The sequence below is a fragment of the Scyliorhinus torazame genome, chromosome 19 (genome assembly GCF_047496885.1).
Source record: "Scyliorhinus torazame isolate Kashiwa2021f chromosome 19, sScyTor2.1, whole genome shotgun sequence".
In the NCBI taxonomy this organism is placed as follows: domain Eukaryota; kingdom Metazoa; phylum Chordata; class Chondrichthyes; order Carcharhiniformes; family Scyliorhinidae; genus Scyliorhinus; species Scyliorhinus torazame.
In genome coordinates, this window is record NC_092725.1 from 36,199,859 (window position 1) to 36,222,942 (window position 23,084).

The 23,084-nt window shown below is 45.2% G+C and overlaps 1 protein-coding gene across 1 annotated transcript in view; it reads left to right on the forward strand.

Annotated features, from left to right (window-relative positions):
- The first annotated feature begins 1,126 nt into the window (after positions 1-1,126).
- The window catches only part of LOC140396084 (aldo-keto reductase family 1 member C1-like), a 78,077-nt gene continuing 56,119 nt past the window's right edge, over positions 1,127-23,084 (forward strand). Inside the window, exons 1-2 of the mRNA XM_072484181.1 lie at positions 1,127-1,240; positions 21,360-21,440. Coding sequence (XP_072340282.1) covers positions 1,130-1,240; positions 21,360-21,440 — 192 coding nt within the window. The 5' untranslated portion in view covers positions 1,127-1,129. The remainder of the gene's footprint in view (positions 1,241-21,359; positions 21,441-23,084) is intronic.

The window sequence follows — 23,084 nt, forward strand, 5'->3', positions numbered from 1 at the left end:
TTTATATTTCTAAGCCCTGGCCCATAACACGATGGATAGAAAGCTGGTTAGCAAACAGGAAGCAAAATGTTGGAATAAATAGGTCTTTCTCTGATTGGCAGGCAGTGACTAGTGGGGTAGGGCAGGGATCTGTGCTAGGACCCCAACTGTTCACATATTGGATGAGGAAAACTATATGTATTATCTCCAAATTTGCAGATGATAGAAAGTTGGGTGGGAGGTGATATGTGAAGTGGATGCAGAGGTGCTTCAGTGCGATTTGAACAGACAAAGTGAGTCGGCACATGCAGTATAATGTGGATAAATGTGAGGTTATCCACTTTGGTAGCAAAAATAAGAAGGCAGATTATTCTTTAAATTCGTGTAAATTAAGGGACATTGGATACTCTGGTGAATTTGGTTTTCTTGTGCATCAGTTGCTGAAAGTAAGCGCTGAGGTACAGCAGACAGTAAAGAAGGCAAATGGTATGTTGGCCTTCATAGCAAGAGGATTTAAATGCAGGACTAGAGATGTTTTACTGCAAGTGTTTAGGGCATTGGTGAGGCAACACCTGGAGTATTGCGTGCAGTTTTGGTGTCCTTAGCTGAGTGCAGCGAAGGTTTACCTGGCTGATTTCTGGGATTTTGGGACTGTTATATGAGGAGACCCCAAGTCAGTTAGGATTATATTCATTGGAGTTCAGAAGAATGAGAGGGGATCTCCTAGAAACTTAGAAAATTCTAACGGGGGTAGATAAGGTAGATTCAGAAAGAATGTTCCCAATGGTGGGGGAGTCCAGAACTAGGGGTCATAGTTTGAGGATAAGGAGTAAACCTTAAGACTGAGGTGGTGAGAAATTTCTTCACCCAGAAAGTGGTGAATCTGTGGAATTCACTGCCACAGAGAGTCGTTGCGGCCAAAACTTTTATTTAATTTGAAGAAGGAATTAGGTATAGCTCTTGGGGCTAAAGCGATCAAGTGATAAGAGCGGAAGGCAGGATCAGGGTATTGAACTTGATCAGCCATGATCATAATGAATGGCAGAGCAGACTCGAAAGGCCATATGTTTCTATGTTGTTAGACACAGCTATGTTAGATTGTTTTGTGACTGAACTAACAACCCTTGTTGTGTTTTGACTGTAGCTATGGATGACCTATCTTTCTCCTGCCCTGGTCCGGAAAGGCCTTGAGGCAACATTGAAAAACCTGAAGTTGGACTACGTTGATCTGTATGTTATCCACTGGCCTATGGGATTGAAGGTAAAATAAGGATGAGTGGGTATCCCTGTGAAAGGTGGCGCTCCCTATGCCAAGAGAGTGAACAGCCTAGTCTGGCACTGACCAAACAGATGAGAATTTCCAGTTACGATCCTCACACCGTGCTGGGTTACTGACCTTGATTAAGGTTCAACAACTACCTTCAGAGTTCTTGTATTAGAATGAAAAGGTTAGCGAGGGTCCCCCATTGTGATACTTCTCTAACTACACCAGTAGCGACTCCACCTCTGTGGAAACCACAGTTTAGGATTTGGCAGCCATTTTCGAGGAAAAATGCAGCTTGTTAATTAGTTAATTGGATTAGGCCAGTTTTCAGAGGCTTGAGTCAGACAGTATAAAGGTGAGTCAGCTTACGATGCTGACTTTTGTTTTCACTGAATGCTGAATTTGAGTGCTATAGTGAGAGTTTGGTGACTGTGATATTAAGGGGTCATTTTTTATCTAAAGTCTAGTCTTTTATTTAGTAAATTAACTTAAAGTTGCTGTTTGGGTTAGAAGAAGGTGAGTTTTAAACCAGCTTTAAACAGAGTTTACTCAGGCTCTACTTGCAGCTGCAGCTTGTTAATTAGTTAATTGGATTAGTTTTCAGAGGCTCAAGTTGAGTATAAAGTTGAGCCATCTCACAGTGCTGACTTAACAGAGTGCTGAATTTGGGTGCATTTGAGTGCTATAGTGAGAGTTTGGTGACAGGGAGTTCGGTGAGGAGGGAGCAAGGAGCTCCTTTCATTTTATTTCCTACATTTCCTCAGAGCGTGAAGGGAGCCGGGAGTTTACAGAGAGTGCAGCTGACTGGGAGCAGAGTTTCAGTTGGTTCACAGGGCAGCTACATTCTGTAAGTTAAGAGTTTTTTTTTTTTTGGGGGCAGAAAGCTATCTTTGTATCTTTCAGCTGAATCACCAAGTTTAGAGGGTTCATTTGAGAGAGTAGCAGCAGTATATATTTTTTATATATTTGCTGGCCTTGATCTGCATTACAAGCCAGCTCTTTAGCCCACTGTGCTAAACCAGCCCCGAAGGGCTGAACGGGTGTTTAATTTTTTTTTCTCCTTTCAAATCTTTTGGGGAATTCAGATCAGAAGGGATGGAGGCTAGGGCAGCTGCATGCTCCTCCTGTAGGATGTGAGTGGTGAGGGACACCACTGGTGTCCCCACTGACTACCCCTGCGTGAAGTGCAACCAACTCCAGTTCCTCAGAGACCACGTTAGGGAACTGGAGCTGGATGGACTTTGGATCATCCGGGAGGCAGAGGGGGTGATATGTTGCTTCCAGGGTCCGGGATGTCTCGGAGAGGGGGAGCAACCAGAAGTTGTGGTGCACATAGGCTCCAACGACATAGCTAACAAAAAGGGATGAGGATCTTAAAAAGTGATTTTAGGGAGTTAGGTTGGAAGCTAAAGAGCAGGACAAGCAGAGTAGTGATCTCAGGATTGCTACCGCTGCCGCATTAAGTGAGGCAAGGAACAGAGAGCGAGTGCAGCTGAACACATGGCTACAGGGCTGGTGCAGGGGGGAAGGCTTCAGATATGTGGCTCACTGGAATACCTTCTGCGGAAGGTGGGACTTGTACAAGAAGGAAGGATTGCACCTAAACGAGAGGGGCACCAATATCCTGGGTGGGAGGTTTGATAGAGCTCTTCGTGAGGGTTTACACTAGTTTGGCAGGGGGACGGAAACCAGAGCTATGGATCAGAGGATAGAGTAGCTGTTGAACAGGCAGAAATAGTATGCAGCGAGTCTGTGAGGAAGGATAGTTGATGGGGCAAAGTTGCACTCAGTGGAATGGGATAAAGTGCGTCTGTTTCAATGCAAGGAGTGTCAGGAATAAGGGAGATGAACTTAAAGCATGGATCAGTACTTGGATCTATGATGTTGTGGCCATTACGGAGACATGGATTTCACAGGGGCAGGAATGGTTGTTAGATGTTCTGGGGTTTAGATGTTTTAAGAAGAATAGAGAGGGAGAGGGGAAGTAGCACTATTAATTTGGGAGTGCATCACATCTGCAGAAAAGGAGGTAGTCAAGGAGGGTTTGTCCACTGAGTTAGTATGGGTGGAAGTCAGAAACGAGAAAGGAGCAGTAACTTTATTGGCGTTTTCTATAGACCCCCGAATAGCAGCAGAGAGATGGAGGAACAGATTGGGCGGGAGATCTCGGAAAGGTGCAGAGTTGGTGTCACTGGTGGCTTTCACTTCGCTAATATTGACTGGAACCTCTTTACTGTAAATGGTTTGGATGGAGCAGATTTTCTCAGGTGTGTACAGGAAGGATTCCTGAGTCAATATGTAGATAGGCTGACTTGGGGGGAGGCCATGTTGGATTTGGTGGTTAACAACGAACCAGGCCAGGTGTCAGATGTCTCGGTGGGAAAGCATTTCGGTGACAGTGACCACAACTCCTTCACCTTTACTAGAGTCACGGAGAGGGATAGGAACAGAAAGTATGGGAAGGTATTTAATTGACAGAGGGGAAATTATACTACGATTAGACAGGTGCATGAAGTGGGAACAGTTGTTCTTGGGGGGAAATGCACAACAGTAATAGAACATAGAACATAGAACAATACAGCGCAGTACAGGCCCTTCGGCCCACGATGTTGCACCGAAACAAAAGCCATCTAACCTACACTATGCCATTATCATCCATATGTTTATCCAATAAACTTTTAAATGCCCTCAATGTTGGCGAGTTCACTACTGTAGCAGGTAGGGCATTCCACGGCCTCACTACTCGACAGTAATGTGGGGGTTGTTTAAGGAGCACTTGCTGCGAGTGCTGGATAGCTTTGTCCCACTGAGACGAGGAAGGAATGGTAAATGGTAAGGTGAAGGAGCCCTGGATGCCTAGAGAAGTGGAGCTTCTAGTCAAGAGGAAGAAGGAAGCTTACGTGAGGTTGAGGAAACAAGATCTGGCATGGCTCTGGAGGGTTCCAAGGTAGCCAGGAAATAACTCCAGAATGGACTGAGGAGAGCTAGAAGGGGGCATAAAAAAGTCCTGGGGGGAAGGATTAGGGAAACCCGAAGGCGTTTTACACTTAAGTGAGAAATAAAAGAATGAGAGTTGGGCCAATCAGGGATAGTGGAGGGAACTTGCGCCTAGAGTCTGAGGAGATAGGGGAGGCCCTAAATTAATATTTTGCTTCAGTATTCACTAGAGAGAGGGACCTTGTTGCTCAGGAGAACAGCGTGAACCAGGTTAATAGACTTAAACAGGTTGATATTAAGAAGGAGGATGCTGGAAATTTTGAAAAGCATCAGGATAGATAAGTCCCCTGGACCTGACGGGATATACCCAAGGTTACTATGGAAGTGTGGGAGGAGATTGTTACGCCATTGGCGATGATGTTTGCGTCCTCACTCTCCACTGGAGTAGTACCGGATGATGGGAGGGAGGCGAATTTTGTTCTCCTGTTCAAGAAAGGGAATAGGGAAATTCCTGGGAATTACAGACCAGTCAGTCTTGCGTCTGTGGCGAGCAAAACATTGGAAAGAATTCAGAGAGATGGGATTTATGATTATTTGGAAAAACATAGTTTGATTAAAGATGTCAGCATGGCTTTGTGGAGTTGTAGATAGTGTCGAGGGCTGTGGCAGGTTACAACAGGACATTGACAGGATGCAGAGCTGGGCTGAGAAGTGGCAGATGGGGTTCAACCTGGATAAATGTGAAGTGATTTATTTTGGAAGGTCGAATTGGAATGCTAAATACAGGTTTAAATATAGGATTCTTGGAAGTGTGGAGGAACAGAGGGATCTTGCGGTTCACGTACATAGATCTCTCAAAGTTGCCACCCAGGTTGATAGGGCTGTTAAGAAGGCCTATGGTGTGCTGGCTTTCATTAACAGGGGCATTGTGTTTTGCTGCAGCTTTATAAAACTCTAGTTAGACTACACTTCGAATATTGTGTCCAGTTCTGGTTGCCTCATTAGAGGAAGCATGTGGAAGCTTTGGAGAGGGTACAGAGGAGATTTACCAGGATGCTGCCTGGACTGGAGGGCATATCGTATGAAGAAAGGTTGAGGGAGCTAGGGCTTTTCTCACTGGAGCGAAGAAGGCAGAGAGGTGACTTGATAAAGCTGTACAAGGTGATAGAGTGGATAGCCAGAGACCTTTCCGAAGGTGGAAATGGCTGTCACGAGGGGACATAATTTTAAGGGGATTGGAGGAAGGTGTAGAACAGTACAGGCCCAGCACAGTACAGGCCCTTCGGCCCATGATGTTGTGCTGAATTAGTCTGAAACCGGAGGACTGGAGAAGGGCGTAGTGCCGGTGGTTTACGGGGCTATTCTGGAAGAGGAGAAGGCACTGCTGGAAGGGATCAAGGCAAATTGGGAGGAAGAGTTGCGAGAGGGTATGGAGGAGGGGTTCTGGTGTGAGGGTGAACGCCTCCAGCTCGTGCGCAAGGTGCGTGAGGCTGATACAGCTGAAGATGGTATATAGAGCACACCTTACAAGGGCGAGAATGAGCCGATTCTTTGAAGGGGTAGAAGATGTATGTGAACGTGGCCGGGCGGTGGCCTGCAAACCATGTACATATGTTGGTCCTGTCCAAAGCTGAAGGATTACTGGAAGGAGATTTTTAGGTTAATCTCAAAAAGTGGTGGACGTGAAACTGGACCCGGGCCCTCTGGAGGCCATATTTGGGGTGTCGGACCAGCCGGGGTTGGAAACTGGTGCGGAGGCAGATGCTGTAGCCTTCACCTCATTGATCGCTGAAGGCAGATCCTGTTGGGGTGGAGAATTCTTGACTCGAGAAGGTCAAATTTGAACTGAGGGGAAGGATGGAGGGGTTCTACAATTCATGGGCGTTACACATTATGCACTTTTGTGAATTGGATTACATTGAACATTAGGGGGTGGTTGGGGGGAGGGGGGCTGTGTGTGTTAATGGTGACGATGGGTGATTCCTGATTCCATTTTGTTATTTGTTTATATTAACATGCGGGCTAACGTTTGGTGGGAGGATGTGATTGTTGTTATTGATATGGGGATTGACATTGCATTTGTTACTGATTATTGTTTATTGTTGGGTGTAAATTTGGGAGAAAATGTGAAAAAGGAGAATAAAATATTTTTTTTAAAAAAGAAAGACCTGATGTGGGACAAAAGAGTTACAGTATAATGCCAGAAATACCGGGTAGTTGGGTACCCCTGAATGCTAACAACCCAGTGAAGCCCTTCTCACCCATCTTGCTGGCCCACACATGCTCCCTGCTGCATGTTGCCCCCTATAAAAGAAGACACGGTAGAACGGTGGTTTGCACTGTTGCATCACAGCTCCAGGGTCCCGGGTTCGATTCCCGTTTGGGTCACTGTGCGGAGTCTGCGCGTTCTTCCCGTGTCTGTGTGGGTTTCCTCCGGGTGTTCTGGTTTCCTCCAAGTCCTGAAAGCCGTGCTGGTTAGGTCAATTGGACATTGAATTCACCCTCCGTGTACCCAAATAGGCGTCGGAGTGTGGCGACTAGGGTGTTTTCACAGTAACTTCATTGCAGTGTTGATGTAAGCCTTCTTGTGACAATAATAAAGATCATCATCATAAAAATGGGTGCACATATCCCTGCTGCATATTTCCATCAATAAAGATGGTAGTTGCACATTGCCCCTATATGCACATTGCCCCTCTAAAGTAAAGATGGCTGCACATACGCCCTGCTGCATATTGCCCCCTATAAAGATGTCTGCACAAGCTCTCTGCTGCATATTTCCGTACCAGCCTCCCCGAACAGGCGGTGGAATGTGGCGACTGGGGGCTTTTCACAGTAACTTCATTGAAGCCTACTTGTGACAATAAGCTATTTTCATTTTCACATTGCCCCCTAAAAAGATGGCTGGACATGTCTTCCAGAATTTCCCTGATTCTGGAAGACATCACTTGAAGGTTGCCACCATATCAGTCATTCTCTCCCTGTCACTCTCCCAGAAGCACTCAGGCTGTGTACCACTTCTGCCATCGTTTAACTGAGCACTTACTGGATATTGGAAATGTATCTTTAATGCTCTTTGTGTCTCAACACATCACTGGAATTGTAGAATTTAGGAGACCATTGAAGAAGTACGTGGTTTTTCTAATAGAACCAGGGATAACTGGATCATTAGTGACAGACGTTTCATTTTTAATTTCAGTTGATTCTATGCCATCTCCCTTGCTGTCTTCAAGCATGTCTTGTCTATGAGACCCACTCATGTGTCCTTGATCCTATTCCAATCAAACAACAGCCCATAACAAAGTCCCAAATGCCAGTATTTATGGTTGTTAAATTATTCCTTTTCATCTTGACCTGCTTGTAACATTCAAAGTGATGAGAACAAAGAGCAAAGAACACAGCACAGGAACAGGCCCTTCGGCCCTCCAAACCTGCGCCAACCATGGTACCTGCCTAAACTAAAACACTGTGCACTTGCAGAGTCCGTATCCTTCCATTCCCATCCTATTCATATATTTGTCTAGATGCCCTTAAATGCTGCTATCGTACCTGCTCTCACCACTTCTCCAGGCAGAGCGTTCCATATATTTACGACCCTCTTGTGTTTATTAAAAAAAACTTGTCTCACACATCTGTTCTAAACTTTTTCCCAATGTACTTTAAACCTATGTCTCCTAGTACTTGACTCTCCTACCCTAGGAAAGAGCATCTGACTATCCACTCTGTCCATGCCACTCAATCTTGTAGACCTCTATCAACCTCCTTCATTCCAATGAGAACAGACCAAATTTATCTGACTCCTCCTAGCTAATGTCCTCCATACCAAGCAATATCCTAGCAAACCGCTTCTGTACCCTCTCCAAAGCATCCCCATCCTTCTGGCAGTGTGGTGACCAGAATTGCGCACAATATTCCAAATTAGGCCTAACTAAGGTCCTGTACAACTGCAACATGACTTGCCAAGTATATTCAATGCTCCGATCGATGAAGGCCAGCTTGCCATATGATTTCTTGACCACGTTAACCACATGCACATTTCAGTGATCGGTGGACATGCATGCCCGGATCTCTCTGCCTGTAAATGCTCACAAGTGTTCTACCATTGCAGTGTAATTCCTACATGCATTAGACCTTCCACTCTGGCTACCCCCTTGCTCTTTAGATATGTATAAAACACCTTACGATTTTCCTTAATCCTGTTTGCCAACGACATTTCATGACCCCTTTTGGCCTTCCTAACTCCGACCTCAACATTTTTCATATTCTTCAAGGGCTTCATCTGACCCAAGCCTTTTAGACCTTATGAATGCTTCCTTTTTCTTTTTGACAAGGTTCATAATATTCCTCATTATCCAGGGTTCCCTATATTTGCCACCCTTACCTTTCGTCTCCTCACATGTACATGCTTGTCCTGAATTCTAATCAATGGACATTTGAAGGCCTCCCACATGCCGGATGTTGATTTTCCCTCAAACAGCCTCGCCCAGTCAACACTCTCCAGATCCTGCCTAATGTTGTTGTAATTAGCCTTCCCCCAGTCTTAACACCTTCACCTGAGGACCACTCTTGTCCTTACCCATAAGCAGCTGAAAAAGCAGCTGAAAACTTACAGAATTATGATCACTGTTCCCGAAATGATCTCCGACTGAAACCTCGATCACCTGGCCAGGCTCATCCCCCAGCACCAGGTCTAATATGGACCCTTCCCGATTTGGGCTAAAAATAAATATATATTTATAAAAATTAACATTTTGTTTCAAGGAACCCTCCTGGATGCTCCTTACAAATTCTGCTCCATCTAGGCCTCTAGCATTAAGTGTGTCCCAGTCAATACAGGTAAAGTTAAAATCACCCACCACAACAACCTATTGTTTATGCATCTTTTCAAGATCTGTCTGCATATCTGCTCCTCTATCTCCCGCTGGCTGTTAGGTCTGTAGTAAACCCTCAACATTGTGACACCACCCTTCCTATTCCTGCGATCTACCCAGATTGCCTCGCTGCCTGAACACTTCAAGGTGTCCACCCTCAGCACATCTCTGCTATTCTCCTTCAGCAATAATGAAACTCCCCCATTCCTTTTGCATCCTCTTCTACCTGCTTGAATGTTTAGTTGCCAGTTCTGTCCTGTCCCTCTTTCAACCACGTTTCAGTAATAGCAATAACACCATAATTCCACGTACTAATAGAACAGCACAGAACAGGCCCCTCGGCCCTTGATGTTGTGCCGAGCTTTGTCCGAAACCAAGATCACGTAATCCCACTCCCTGTCAGTCTGGTGTGCTCCATGTGCCTATCCAATAACCGCTTGAAAGTTCCTAAAGTGTCCGACTCCACTATCACAGCAGGCAGTCCATTCCACCCCCTAACCACTCTGAGTAAAGAACCTACCGCGGTCCATTCCTCCTATATCTCCCACCCTGAATCTTATAGTTATGCCCCCTTGTAACAACTACATCCACCCAAGGAGTCTCTGAACATCCACTCTATCTCCCTCATCACATTATAAACCTCTCATCCTCCTTCGCTCCAAAGAGAAAAGCCCGAGCTCCCTCAACCTTTCCTCATAAGACCTACCCTCCAAACCAGGCAGCATCCTGGTAAATCTCCTTTGCACCTTTTCCAATGCTTCCACATCCCTCCTATAGTGAGGTGACCAGAACTGCATACAATACTCCAAATGCTAGAGCTGTTGGGGAGGACTTAAACTAATGTGGCAGGGGGAATGGGAACCAATGCAGGAAGTCGGAAGGTAGTAGAACGGGGACAGAAACAAAAGGCAGTAAGGGGGAAAGTGTAAGGCAGAGAAGCCATAGTCAAAAATCAAAAAGGGCGACAGTACAAGGTACAGTGACTGAGGGGAGCTCAGTGAATAGGCCCAGTAATACTAAAAGGCATAAAATGGGAAGTAAAAATATTAATGGTTAGTGACGCGGCAGGTTGTTACATAAAGATATGGTTTCAACGACAAGGAAAATTAGGAGAAAAGTTAAGAGGAAATAGAACTTAGGAGAGGTTACAGATCGAGGTGTTAAGATTCAAAACCGAAGTATAAAAGCCAACATAACTGAACTTTACCTGAATGCTCGTAGTATTCGGAATAAGGTAAATGAGTTGATGGCGCAAATCATCGTGAATGACTATTTAGTGGCCATTACTGAAACATGGTTAAAGGATGGTCACGACTGGGAGTTAAATATCCAAGGGTATCAAACTATACGGAAGGACAGAGTGGATGGTAAGGGAGGTGGTGTAGCTCTGTTATTTAATGAGCCAATGTTGTTCCTCTGCAGAATAGCCAATGTTGTTCCTCTGTAGAATAGCCAATGTTGTTCCTCTGTAGAATAGCCAATGTTGTTCCTCTGTTTAAGAAGGGTGGCAGGGATAATCCCGGGAACTACAGGCCGGTGAGCCTTACTTCAGTGGTAGGGAAATTACTGGAGAGAATTCTTCGAGACAGGATCTACTCCCATTTGGAAGCAAATGGACGTATTAGTGAGAGGCAGCACGGTTTTGTGAAGGGGAGGTCGTGTCTCACTAACTTGATCGAGTTTTTCGAGGAGGTCACTAAGATGATTGATGCAGGTAGGGCAGTAGATGTTGTCTATATGGACTTCAGTAAGGCCTTTGACAAGGTCCCTCATGGTAGACTAGTACAAAAGGTGAAGTCACACGGGATCAGGGGTGAACTGGCAAGGTGGATACAGAACTGGCTAGGCCATAGAAGGCAGAGGGTAGCAATGGAGGGATGCTTTTCTAATTGGAGGGCTGTGACCAGTGGTGTTCCACAGGGATCAGTGCTGGGACCTTTGCTCTTTGTAGTATATATAAATGATTTGGAGGAAAATGTAACTGGTCTGATTAGTAAGTTTGCAGACGACACAAAGGTTGGTGGAATTGCGGATAGCGATGAGGACTGTCTGAGGATACAGCAGGATTTAGATTGTCTGGAGACTTGGGCGGAGAGATGGCAGATGGAGTTTAACCTGGACAAATGTGAGGTAATGCATTTTGGAAGGGCTAATGCAGGTAGGGAATATACAGTGAATGGTAGAACCCTCAAGAGTATTGAAAGTCAAAGAGATCTAGGAGTACAGGTCCACAGATCACTGAAAGGGGCTACACAGGTGGAGAAGGTAGTCAAGAAGGCATACGGCATGCTTGCCTTCATTGGCCGGGGCATTGAGTATAAGAATTGGCAAGTCATGTTGCAGCTGTATAGAACCTTAGTTAGGCCACACTTGGAGTATAGTGTTCAATTCTGGTCGCCACACTACCAGAAGGATGTGGAGGCTTTAGAGAGGGTGCAGAAGAGATTTACCAGAATGTTGCCTGGTATGGAGGGCATAAGCTATGAGGAGCGATTGAATAAACTCGGTTTGTTCTCACTGGAACGAAGGAGGTTGAGGGGCGACCTGATAGAGGTATACAAAATTATGAGGGGCATAGACAGAGTGGATAGTCAGAGGCTTTTCCCCAGGGTAGAGGGGTCAATTACTAGGGGGCATAGGTTTAAGGTGAGAGGGGCAAAGTTTAGAGTAGATGTACGAGGCAAGTTTTTTACGCAGAGGGTAGTGGGTGCCTGGAATTCACTACCGGAGGAGGTAGTGGAGGCAGGGACGATAGGGACATTTAAGGGGCATCTTGACAAATATATGAATAGGATGGGAATAGAAGGATACGGACCCAGGAAGTGTAGAAGATTGTAGTTTAGTCGGGCAGTATGGTCGGCACGGGCTTGGAGGGCCGAAGGGCCTGTTCCTGTGCTGTACATTTCTTTGTTCTTTGTTGTTCTTAAGGATGACATCCGGGCGATAGGAAGGGATGACATCGGTGCTATGGAGGATAAGGTTGAATCCATTTGGGTGGAAATCACGAATAATAAGGTGAAAAAGTCACTGATAGGAGTAGTCTATAGGCCACCAAATAGTAACATTATGGTGGGGCAGGCAATAAACAAAGAAATAACTGGTGCATGTAGAAATGGTACAGCAGTTATCCTGGGGGATTGTAATCCACATGTCGATTGGTTTAACCAGGTGGGTTAAGGCAGCCTTGAGGAGGAGTTTATAGAATATATCCGTGATAGTTTCCTAGAACAGTATGTAATGGAACCTACGAGGGAACAAGCGGTCCTAGATCTGGTCCTGTGTAACGAGACAGGATTGATTAATGATCTCATAGTTGGGGATCCTCGCGGAAGGAGCGAACACAACATGCTGGAATTTAAAATACAGATGGAGGGTGAGAAGGTAAAATCAAGCACTAGTGTTTTGTGCTTAAACAAAGGAGATTACAATGGGATGATAGAAGAGCTAGCTAAGGTAGACTGGGAGCAAAGACTTTATGGTGAAACAGTGGAGAACCTTCCAAGCGATTTTTCAGTGCTCAGCAAAGGTTTATACCAACAAAAAGGAAGGACGGTAGAAAGAGGGAAAATCGACTGTGGATATCTAAGGAAATAAGGGAGAGTATCAAATTGAAGGAAAAAGCATACAAAGTGGCAACGATTAGTGGGAGACTAGAGGACTGGGAAATCTTTAGGGTGCAAGGGGGCAACAGAAAGCTACTAAAAAAGCTATAAAGAAGAGTAAGATAGATTATGAGAGTAAACTTGCTCAGAATATAAAAACAGATAGTAAAATTTCTGCAAATGTATAAAACAAAAAGGAGTGGCTAAGGTAAATATTGGTCCTTTAGAGGATGAGATGGGAGATGAGGAAATGGCTGAGGAACTGAACAGGTTTTTTGGGTCGATCTTCACAGTGGAAGACATACATAACATGCCAGTGACTGATAGAAATGAGGCTAGACCAGGTGAGTGTCATGATATTAGATCAGCATATCATGGTGCAATCACACACACACTGATGGACATGCAGTAGGACCAACCAGCACACACACAACATCGCAGCCAATCACCAGTGAGAGCACATGCACTATAAAAACAGGGGACACTACAGTTCCCGCTCATTCTAGCATCAGCCAGCTCAGAGCACCGAGCTCAGAGCCTGCCACTCAGACATTCACCATGTGCTGAGTGCCTCACCCAGATAGTGATAGGGCAGGGTCCACAGATTAGCTGGTAATGCACGTACCCAAGTTAGCAGTGTGTTGTTACAATCAGTAGTTAATAAAATTGAGTTACACCATCTCCAGCCGTGTTGGATTGTTTACATCAGAACACCCAACACGACAGTGAGGACCTTGAGGTGATTGTTATCACTAAGGAGGTAGTGATAGGCAAGCTAATGGCGCTAAAGGTAGACTAGTCTCCTGGCCCTAATGGAATGCATCCCAGAGTGCTAAATGAGATGGCTAGGGAAATTGCAAATGAACTCGTGATAATTTACCAAAATTCACGAGACTCTGGGGTGGTCCCGGCGGATTGGAAATTAGCAAACGTGACACCACTGTTTAAAAAAGGAGGTAGGCAGAAAGCGGGTAATTATAGGCCAGTGAGTTTGAAATGAAATGTAATGAAAATCGCTTATTGTCACAAGTAGGCTTCAAACGAAGTTACGGTGAAAAGCCCCTAGTTGCCACATTCCACCGCCTGTTCGGGGAGGCTGTTACGGGAATTGAACCGTGCTGCTGGCCTGCCTTGTCTGCTTTCAAAGCCAGCGATTTAGCCCTGTGCAAAACTTCGGTAGTATGAAAGATGCTGGAATCTATCATCAAGGAAGAAATAGCGAGGCATCTGCATGGAAATTGTCCCATTGGGCAGACGCAGCATGGGTTCTTAAAGGGCAGGTCGTGCCTAACTAATTTAGCGGAATTTTTTGAGGACATTACCAGTGCGGTAGATAACGGGGAGCCAATGGATGTGGTATATCTGGATTTCCAGAAAGCCTTTGACAAGGTGCCACACAAAAGATTGCTGCATAAGATAACGATGCATGTCATTAAGGGTAAAGTAGTAGCATGGATAGAGGATTGGTTAATTAATAGAAAGAAAAGAGTGGGGATTAATGGGTGTTTCTCTGGTTGGCAATCAGGAGCTAGTGGGATCAGTGGTGGGCCCACAATCTGCTAGGGTCTGGCAGATAGAATACAATGTTGACAAATGTGAGGTTATCCATTTTGGTAGGAATAACAAAAAAAGGGTTAAATGATAAAATATTAAAACATGCTGCTGTGCAGAGAGACCTGGGTGTGCTAGTGCATGAGTCGCAAAAAGGTGGTTTACAGGTGCAACAGGTGATTAAGAAGGCAAATGGAATTTTGTCCTTCATTGCTAGAGTGATGGAGTTTAAGACTAGGGAGGTTATGCTGCAATTGTATAAGGTGTTAGTGAGGCCACAGCTGGAGTATTGTGTTCAGTTTTGGTCTCCTTACCTGAGAAAGGATGTACTGGCACTGGAGGGTGTGCAGAGGAGATTCACTAGGTTAATCCCAGAGCTGTAGGTGTTGGATTACGAGGAGAGGTTGAGTAGACTGGGACTGTACTTGTTGGAATTTAGAAGGATGCGGGGGGGATCTTATAGAAACATATAAAATTATGAAGGGCATAGATAAGATAGATGCAGGCAGGTGAAAGCAGAACTAGGGGGCACAGCCTCAAAATAAGGGGAAGTAGATTTAGGACTGAGTTTAGGAGGAACTTCTTCACCCAAAGGGTTGTGAAGTTATGGAATTCCTTGCCCAGTGAATCAGTTGAGGCTCCTTCATTAAATGTTTTTAAGATAAAGATAGTTTTTTGAAGAATAAAGGGATTAAGTGTTATGGTGTTCGGGCCGGAAAGTGGAGCTGAGTCCACAAAAGATCAGCCATGATCTAATTGAATAGCGGAGCAGACTCGAGGGGCCAGATGGACTACTCCTGCTCCTAGTTCTTATGTGGTCTCACCAGTGTCCTGTACAGTTGCAGCATAACCCCATGGCTCTTAAGCTCCCCATGAATAAATGCTATCACACTATCGGCCTTCTTCACGGCTCTATCCACTTGAGTGGCAACCTTCAGAGATCTGTGGACATGAACCCAAGATCTCTCTGTTCCTCCACATTCCTCAGAACCCTGCTGTTGACCCTGTAATCCGCATTCAAATTTGTCCTACTTATCAGGGTTAAACTCCATCTTCCATTTTTCATCTGTCTTACCTGAAATACCCCACACATTGAAACTAATGCAATTCAGCCCACCAGCCCTGCTGCGTTGAACAACCACTCCTTGCCTGCTCTTCCTCTTAACAAGGCATCTCATGGTAGATTGGTACAAAAGATGAAGTCACACGAGATCAGGGGAGAGCTGGCAAGTTGGATACAGAACTAGCTTGGGCACAGAAGACCGAGGGTAGCAGTAGAAGGGTGCTTTTCTGAATGGAAGGCTGTGACTAGCAGCGTTCCACAGGGATCAGATCTGGGGCCTTTGTTGTTCGTGGTGTTTATAAATGATTTGGAAGAAAATGTAGTTGGTCTGATTAGTAAGTTCGCAGACGACATACAAATTGGTGGAGTTGCGGATAGTGAAGAGGATTTTCAGAGGATACAGCAAGATAAAAACTGTTTGGAGTCTTGAGCGGAGAAATGGCAGATGGAGTTTAATCCAGACAAGTGTGAGGTAATGTACTGAGAGTGGTAATATGTCATAGATTATCATAAAATTTACAGTGCAGAAGGAGGCCATTCGGCTCGTCGAGTCTAAACCGGCTCTTGGAAAGAGCACCCTACCCAAGGTCAACACTTCCACCCTATCCCCATAACCCAGTAACCCCACCCAACACTAAGGGCAATTTTGGACACTCAGGTCAATTGATCATGGCCAATCCACCTAACCTGCACACCTTTGGATTGTGGGAGGAAACCGGAGCACCCGGAGGAAACCCACGCACACACAGGGAGGATGTGCAGACTCCGTACAGACAGTGACCCAAGCCGGAATTGAACCTGGGACCCTGGAGCTGTGAAGCAATTGTGCTATCCACAATGCTACCGTGCTGTCCAAATATGGAATGTGCTGCCTGGGAAGGTGGTGGAGCAAGTACGATAGCGGCCTGTAAGGCACAGCTAGACAAATAAGAACTAGGAGTAGGCCACCTGACCCTTTGAGCCTGTTCTGCTATTCAATGAAATCATGGCTGATCTTTTGTGGACTCAGCTCCACTATCCCACCCGGACACAAGGAGCACGACAGTGATCTGGAATCTCCTGCCATATCTTAAACCTTAGGTTAACTTATACAACTACAATGCTGTTATGGGCCAGGGTTTAGAGAACACCAAAGTATATCATGGAGTTCACCTAGATTTTGGTTATGAGGAGCACAAGGGCCCACTTTCCAAATGTTATGCAACAGAGATCTTAAGTATTTTTGAACAAAACAATGTTTATTCTATGAATCCAGTTAACATTTTATAAACACACAGTAAACATCTTATCAACTGTGGGGGTGGGCACGGGAGCAATAGGTCAGAAGGTGAGAGCATTGAGGGAGAACTAGGGAATAGGGACAGTGGGGCTCTGAGGCAGAGCAGACAGGGAGAAGTTGCTGAACACAGCGGGTCTGGTGGCCTGAAGTGCATATGTTTTAATGCAAGAAGTATTACGGGTAAGGCAGATGAACTTAGAGCTTGGATTAGTACTTGGAACTATGATGTTGTTGCCATTACAGAGACCTGGTTGAGGGAAGGGCAGGATTGGCAGCTAAACGTTCCAGGATTTAGATGTTTCAGGCGGGATAGAGGGGGATGTAAAAGGGGAGGCGGAGTTGCGCTACTGGTTCGGGAGAATATCGCAGCTGTACTGCGGGAGGACACCTCAGAGGGCAGTGAGGCTATATGGGTAGAGATCAGGAATAAGACGGGTGCAGTCACAATGTTGGGGGTTTACTACAGGCCTCCCGACAGCCAGCGGGAGATAGAGGAGCAGATAGGTAGACAGATTTTGGAAAAGAGTAAAAACAACAGGGTTGTGGTGATGGGAGACTTCAACTTCCCCAATATTGACTGGGACACACTTAGTGCCAGGGGCTTAGACGGGGCGGAGTTTGTAAGGAGCATCCAGGAGGGCTTCTTAAAACAATATGTAGACAGTCCAACTAGGGAAGGGGCGGTACTGGACCTGGTATTGGGGAATGAGCCCGGCCAGGTGGTAGATGTTTCAGTAGGGGAGAATTTCGGTAACAGTGACCACAATTCAGTAAGTTTTAAAGTACTGGTGGACAAGGATAAGAGTGGTCCTAGGATGAATGTGCTAAATTGGGGGAAGGCTAATTATAACAATATTAGGCGGGAACTGAAGAACATAGATTGGGGGTGGATGTTTGAGGGCAAATCAACATCTGACATGTGGGAGGCTTTCACGTGTCAGTTGAAAGGAATTCAGGACCAGCATGTTCCTGTGAGGAAGAAGGATAAATACGGCAATTTTCTGGGAACCTTGGATAACGAGAGATAATGTAGGCCTTGTCAAAAAGAAAAAGGAGGCATTTGTCAGGGCTAAAAGGCTGGGAACAGACGAAGCCTGCGTGGAATATGAGGAAAGTAGGAAGGAACTTAAGCAACTAGTCAGGAGGGCTAGAAGCGGTCATGAAAAGTCATTGTCAAATAGGGTTAAGGAAAATCCCAAGGCTTTTTACACGTACATAAAAAGCAAGAGGGTAGCCAGGGAAAGGATTGGCCCACTGAAGGATAGGCAAGGGAATCTATGTGTGGAGCCAGAGGAAATGGGCGAGGTACTAAATGAATACTTTGCATCAGTATTCACCAAAGAGAAGGAATTGGTAGATGTTGAGTCTGGAGAAGGGTGTGTAGATAGCCTGGGTCACATTGAGATTCCAAAAAGACGAGGTGTTGGGTGTCTTAAAAAATATTAAGGTAGATAAGTCCCCAGGGCCTGATGGGATCTACCCCAGAATACTGAAGGAGGCTGGAGAGGAAATTGCTGAGGCCTTGACAGAAATCTTTGGATCCTCACTGTCTTCAGGGAATGTCCCGGAGGACTGGAGAATAGCCAATGTTGTTCCTCTGTTTAAGAAGGGTAGCAAGGATAATCCAGGGAACTACAGGCCGGTGAGCCTTACTTCAGTGGTAGGGAAATTACTGGAGAGAATTCTTCGAGACAGGATCTACTCCCATTTGGAAGCAAATGGACGTATTAGTGAGAGGCAGCATGGTTTTGTGAAGGGGAGGTCGTGTCTCACTAACTTGATAGAGTTTTTCGAGGAGGTCACTAAGATAATTGATGCAGGTAGGGCAGTGGATGTTGTCTATATGGACTTCAGTAAGGCCTTTGACAAGGTCCCTCATGGTAGACTAGTACAAAAGGTGAAGTCACACGGGATCAGGGGTGAGCTGGCAAGGTTGATACAGAACTGGCTAGGTCATAGAAGGCAGAGAGTAGCAATGGAAGGATGCTTTTCTAATTGGAGGACTGTGACCAGTGGTGTTCCATAGGGATCAGTGCTGGGACCTTTGCTCTTTGTAGTATATATAAATGATTTGGAGGAAAATGTAACTGGTCTGATTAGTAAGTTTGCAGACGACACAAAGGTTGGTGGAATTGCGAATAGCGATGAGGACTGTCAGAGGATACAGCAGGATTTAGATTGTTTGGAGACTTGGGCGGAGAGATGGCAGATGGAGTTTAATCCGGACAAATGTGAGGTCATGCATTTTGGAAGGTCTAATGCAGGTAGGGAATATACAGTGAATGGTAGAACCCTCAAGAGTATTGAAAGTCAAAGAGATCTAGGAGTACAGGTCCACAGGTCATTGAAAGGGGCAACACAGGTGGAGAAGGTAGTCAAGAAGGCATACGGCATGCTTGCCTTCATTGGCCGGGGCATTGAGTATAAGAATTGGCAAGTCATGTTGCAGCTGTATAGAACCTTAGTTAGGCCACACTTGGAGTATAGTGTTCAATTCTGGTCGCCACACTACCAGAAGGATGTGGAGGCTTTCGAGAGGGCAGAAGAGATTTACCAGAATGTTGCCTGGTATGGAGGGCATTAGCTATGAGGAGCGGTTGAATAAACTCGGTTTGTTCTCACTGGAACGAAGGAGGTTGAGGGGAGACCTGATAGAGGTCTACAAAATTATGAGGGGCATAGACAGAGTGGGTAATCAGAGGCTTTTCCCCGGGGTAGAGGGGTCAATTACTAGGGGGCATAGGTTTAAGGTGAGAGGGGTAAGGTTTAGAGTAGATGTACGAGGCAAGTTTTTTACGCAGAGGGTAGTGGGTGCCTGGAACTCGCTACCGGAGGAGGTGGTGGAAGCAGGGACGATAGTGACATTTAAGGGGCATCTTGACAAATACATGAATAGAGGGATACGGACCCAGGAAGTGCAGAAGATTGTAGTTTAGTCGGGTAGCATGGTCGGCACGAGCTTGGAGGGCCGAAGGGCCTGTTCCTGTGCTGTACATTTCTTTGTTCTTTGTTCTTTGTTCTATGACTGCCAAAAAACAAAAGAAAAAAAATAAACAAATGAAACAAAAAACTGCTTACCAGGGATAAAAATTACTGGAAATGAATTTCAAATTGCTCATTTAAATTGGCCTGCGATGACTCCCCCCACCTGCTAATGTTCGATCAAAGTAGCTCCAATCAGTGCCTAAGGTGACTGACCGTTAACTGCCAATCAGTTATGTGAGTGGGTGGGGAAGCCCCTTGTTAAACTTCACTGCACAATTTCTAGATTAAATTAAATTCCTGAAATTTAAAAATTACCAATTCTTTTCAATTCAATTCCCACCTAGCTTCAAATTCCCAATCTTACTCTTCGATGTGCCGCACTCTGGCTGTGTCTTCTCTGGCTCACCGGGAGAACTGAATAGGGTGGGAATGGAAGGATACGGACTCCGTAAGTGCAGACGGTTTTAGTTTAGGCAGGTACCATGGTCGGTGCAGGCTTGGTGGGCCAAAATGCCTGTTCCTGTGCTGTTTTGTTCTTTGTAATCTTAGTGGCCTTAGTCTCCCTCAGTTAATTCTCCCGCTGACCTGCTCTGGTTCCCACCCCCCTGCCATAATAGGCAGTTCAATTTGTTTCTCTGCCTTCTATTTTTCTCCTTACTAGCTTTTGTTTCTATCTCCTCTTTACTATCCTCTGAATTCTTGCATTGGTTTCTACCCCCCTGCCACATTAGTTTAAACCCTCCCCAACAGCGCTAGCAGACAACACCATCGTCCTACATCGCCCATCTACCGTGGTCTGGCTAGGTGAGTTTATACTTACTCAGATCTATCTAATAACAGTCAGAGAGTCACCCGCAATGGTTCCTCTTCTTGCTTCTGCATCACTATTCCTGGTGTCCTATCCTTGCCCCCCTTCTATTCCTCATTTGCACCTTATCCATGACAATATAATTCACAAACACAGCATCAAGTCCCACATTGAAACTTAGATGCACAGAAAGAGGCCATTCTGTCCATCTAATCTGCATTGACCAATTAAACAAGCCACCCAGCCTACTCCCACTTTCCAGCATTTGGTCTATAGCCATGCAGGTTACAGCAGTCGAGGTGCAAATCCAGATACTTCTTAAATGAGTTGAGGGTTTTCTGCATCTACCAACCTTTTCTGACAGTGAGTCCTGGACCTCTGGGTGAACAAAACATTCCTCATCTCCCCCCAGTCCTTCCACGAATCACTTTAAATCTATACCACCTAATCACTGATCTCTCCGCTGAAGTAAATAGGCCCTTCCCATCCACTCGATTCAGGCTCTGCAAAATTTTGTATATCACAATCTAATCTCCCCTTGGCCTCCTCTTCCAAGGGAATCAACCCCAGCCTATTCAATGTTTCCTCATATCTGCAATCTTAAGAACAAGAGATAGACAACCAGGTGTGTGGTGCAGAAAAGGGGGAAAGGAGTGTTTTGCATTGAGACAAAATATATGAGATATAAAAAAGGGGTTAATATGTTGTAATGCTCCATCCACACCTGATGCAAACTGGAGGAACAGCACCTAGGTACGTTGCAGCCTTCAAACTCAACATTGAGTGAAATGACTTTAGACTGTGACCTTTCTTCTCCATGTTAACCATTTCTCCCTTTCTTTATGAGCTTCTTAAAGCCTGCCTCTAGTTCCAAGCTTTTTTTGTCATCTATGTCTGGTATCACCTTATCTACCTCGGGGTCAACATTTTAAAATTCATCACCGTCTTGTTTAAGCACCTTGGGTGGCTTTGCTGTGGTGGAGGCACTATATAAATACAAGTTGTTGTTGCTTCTTGCAGCCAAGTGAAAAGGACTTGTTTCCTGAGGACGCGGATGGAAAGATTCTTCTGGACGATGTGGATATCTGTGCAACTTGGGCGGTGGGTACTTACTGTCAGAAGTAGAATTATTCTTGCTAATTAGAAATATTCATAATGTCAAAAATCATAAAGTAAAAATCGATCGTTTTATTTATCCTTTCACGTGGTGCGGGCTAGGCTAGCATTAATGCCCATTCCCATTTGCTCTCAAGAAGTGGGAAGAATCTTATGAGTTGTTCAGTATGAAGAGTTGCTTACATTTCCAAATCCTTAAGATTTCTTTCTTGTAGTGAGCATAATTTCGTTATTCGTTTATGGGATATGGGCATCACTTGCTGGGCCAGCACTTAGGCCTATCCCTGAGGGTATTTTAAGAGTCGACCACATTTGCTGGGTCGGGAGTCACATGGGTAAGCATAACAGATTTTCTTCCCTGAAGGATATTAGTGAACCAGATGGGAACCAGATTTTTTTCATGGTGGACATTGGACTTTTAATTCCAATTTCTTTTTTATTGAATTCAAATTTCACCATCTACCCCGCTTGGATTCGAACTCGGGTCCCCAGAGCATTACCCCAGGTCTCTGGATTACTAGTCCAGTAACAATACCACTACATCACTGCCTCCCCACATAATTGATGGGAATAAGTCTAGCAGAGCAGTTGACACATATAGTTTATTTTTTTAAATCGGTAGTGGAGATACTAATGGACCTTCAGAGAGACAAATCTCCAGGATCAGATGTATTCCAGGGTAGCATGGTAGCACAGTGGTTAGCACTGTGGCTTCACAGTGCCAGGGTCCCAGCTGCGTCACTGCCTGTGCAGAGTCTGCACGTTCTCCCTGTGTCTGCGTGGGTTTCCTCTGGTTTTCTCCCACTAGCCCCGAAAGACGTGCTAGTAATTTGGACATTCTGAATTCTCCCTCTGTGTACTTTTCACAGTAAGCCTAACTTGTGACAATAAAGATTTTTATTATTATTATTAAGGTATTAAAATAAATCGGGAGAGTATTGCTGATTAATTCCAATTTTTCAGTCTTGAGAATGTAAAGTTGTCAGTGTCATTCCATTAGTTAAGAAGAGAGTGTGAGACCAGAACACCAATTGCGGGAAGTTTTTCAACTCTATGACCAGAGACTTAGAGCCATATAGTCATATAATTTTTTACTGCACGGAAAGAGACCCTTTGGCCCATTCTGTGCACACCAACCATTCAACCCCTATCGACTCTAATCCCATTTCCCAGCTGTTGACCCATTGCCTTGTATGCTATGGTGTTTCTAGTGCTTATTTAAATACTTAAAAGTTTCCGCCTCTACCACTCTTTCAGCCAGTGAGTTCCAGATTCCCATCACCCACCGGGTGAAAAGGTTTTCCCTCATATCTCCTCTAAACCTTCTGCCCCGTATCTTAATTCTATGTCCCCTGTTTATTGATCCCTCCATTAAGGGGAAAAGCACCTTGCGGTTCACCCTACCTATGTCCCTCATACTTTTATACACCTCAATCAGATCCACCCCTCAACCTTCTCTGCTCTAAGGAAAACAACCCAAGCCTATCCAGTCTCTCTTCATAGGTAAAACACTCCAGCCCTGGCAACATCCTGGTGAATCTCCTCTGCACCCTTTCTCTTGCAATCACATCCTTCCTACAGAAGCAGGGATTTCTTGACGGGCCCACTAAGGGATGGAAATTCCCAGCC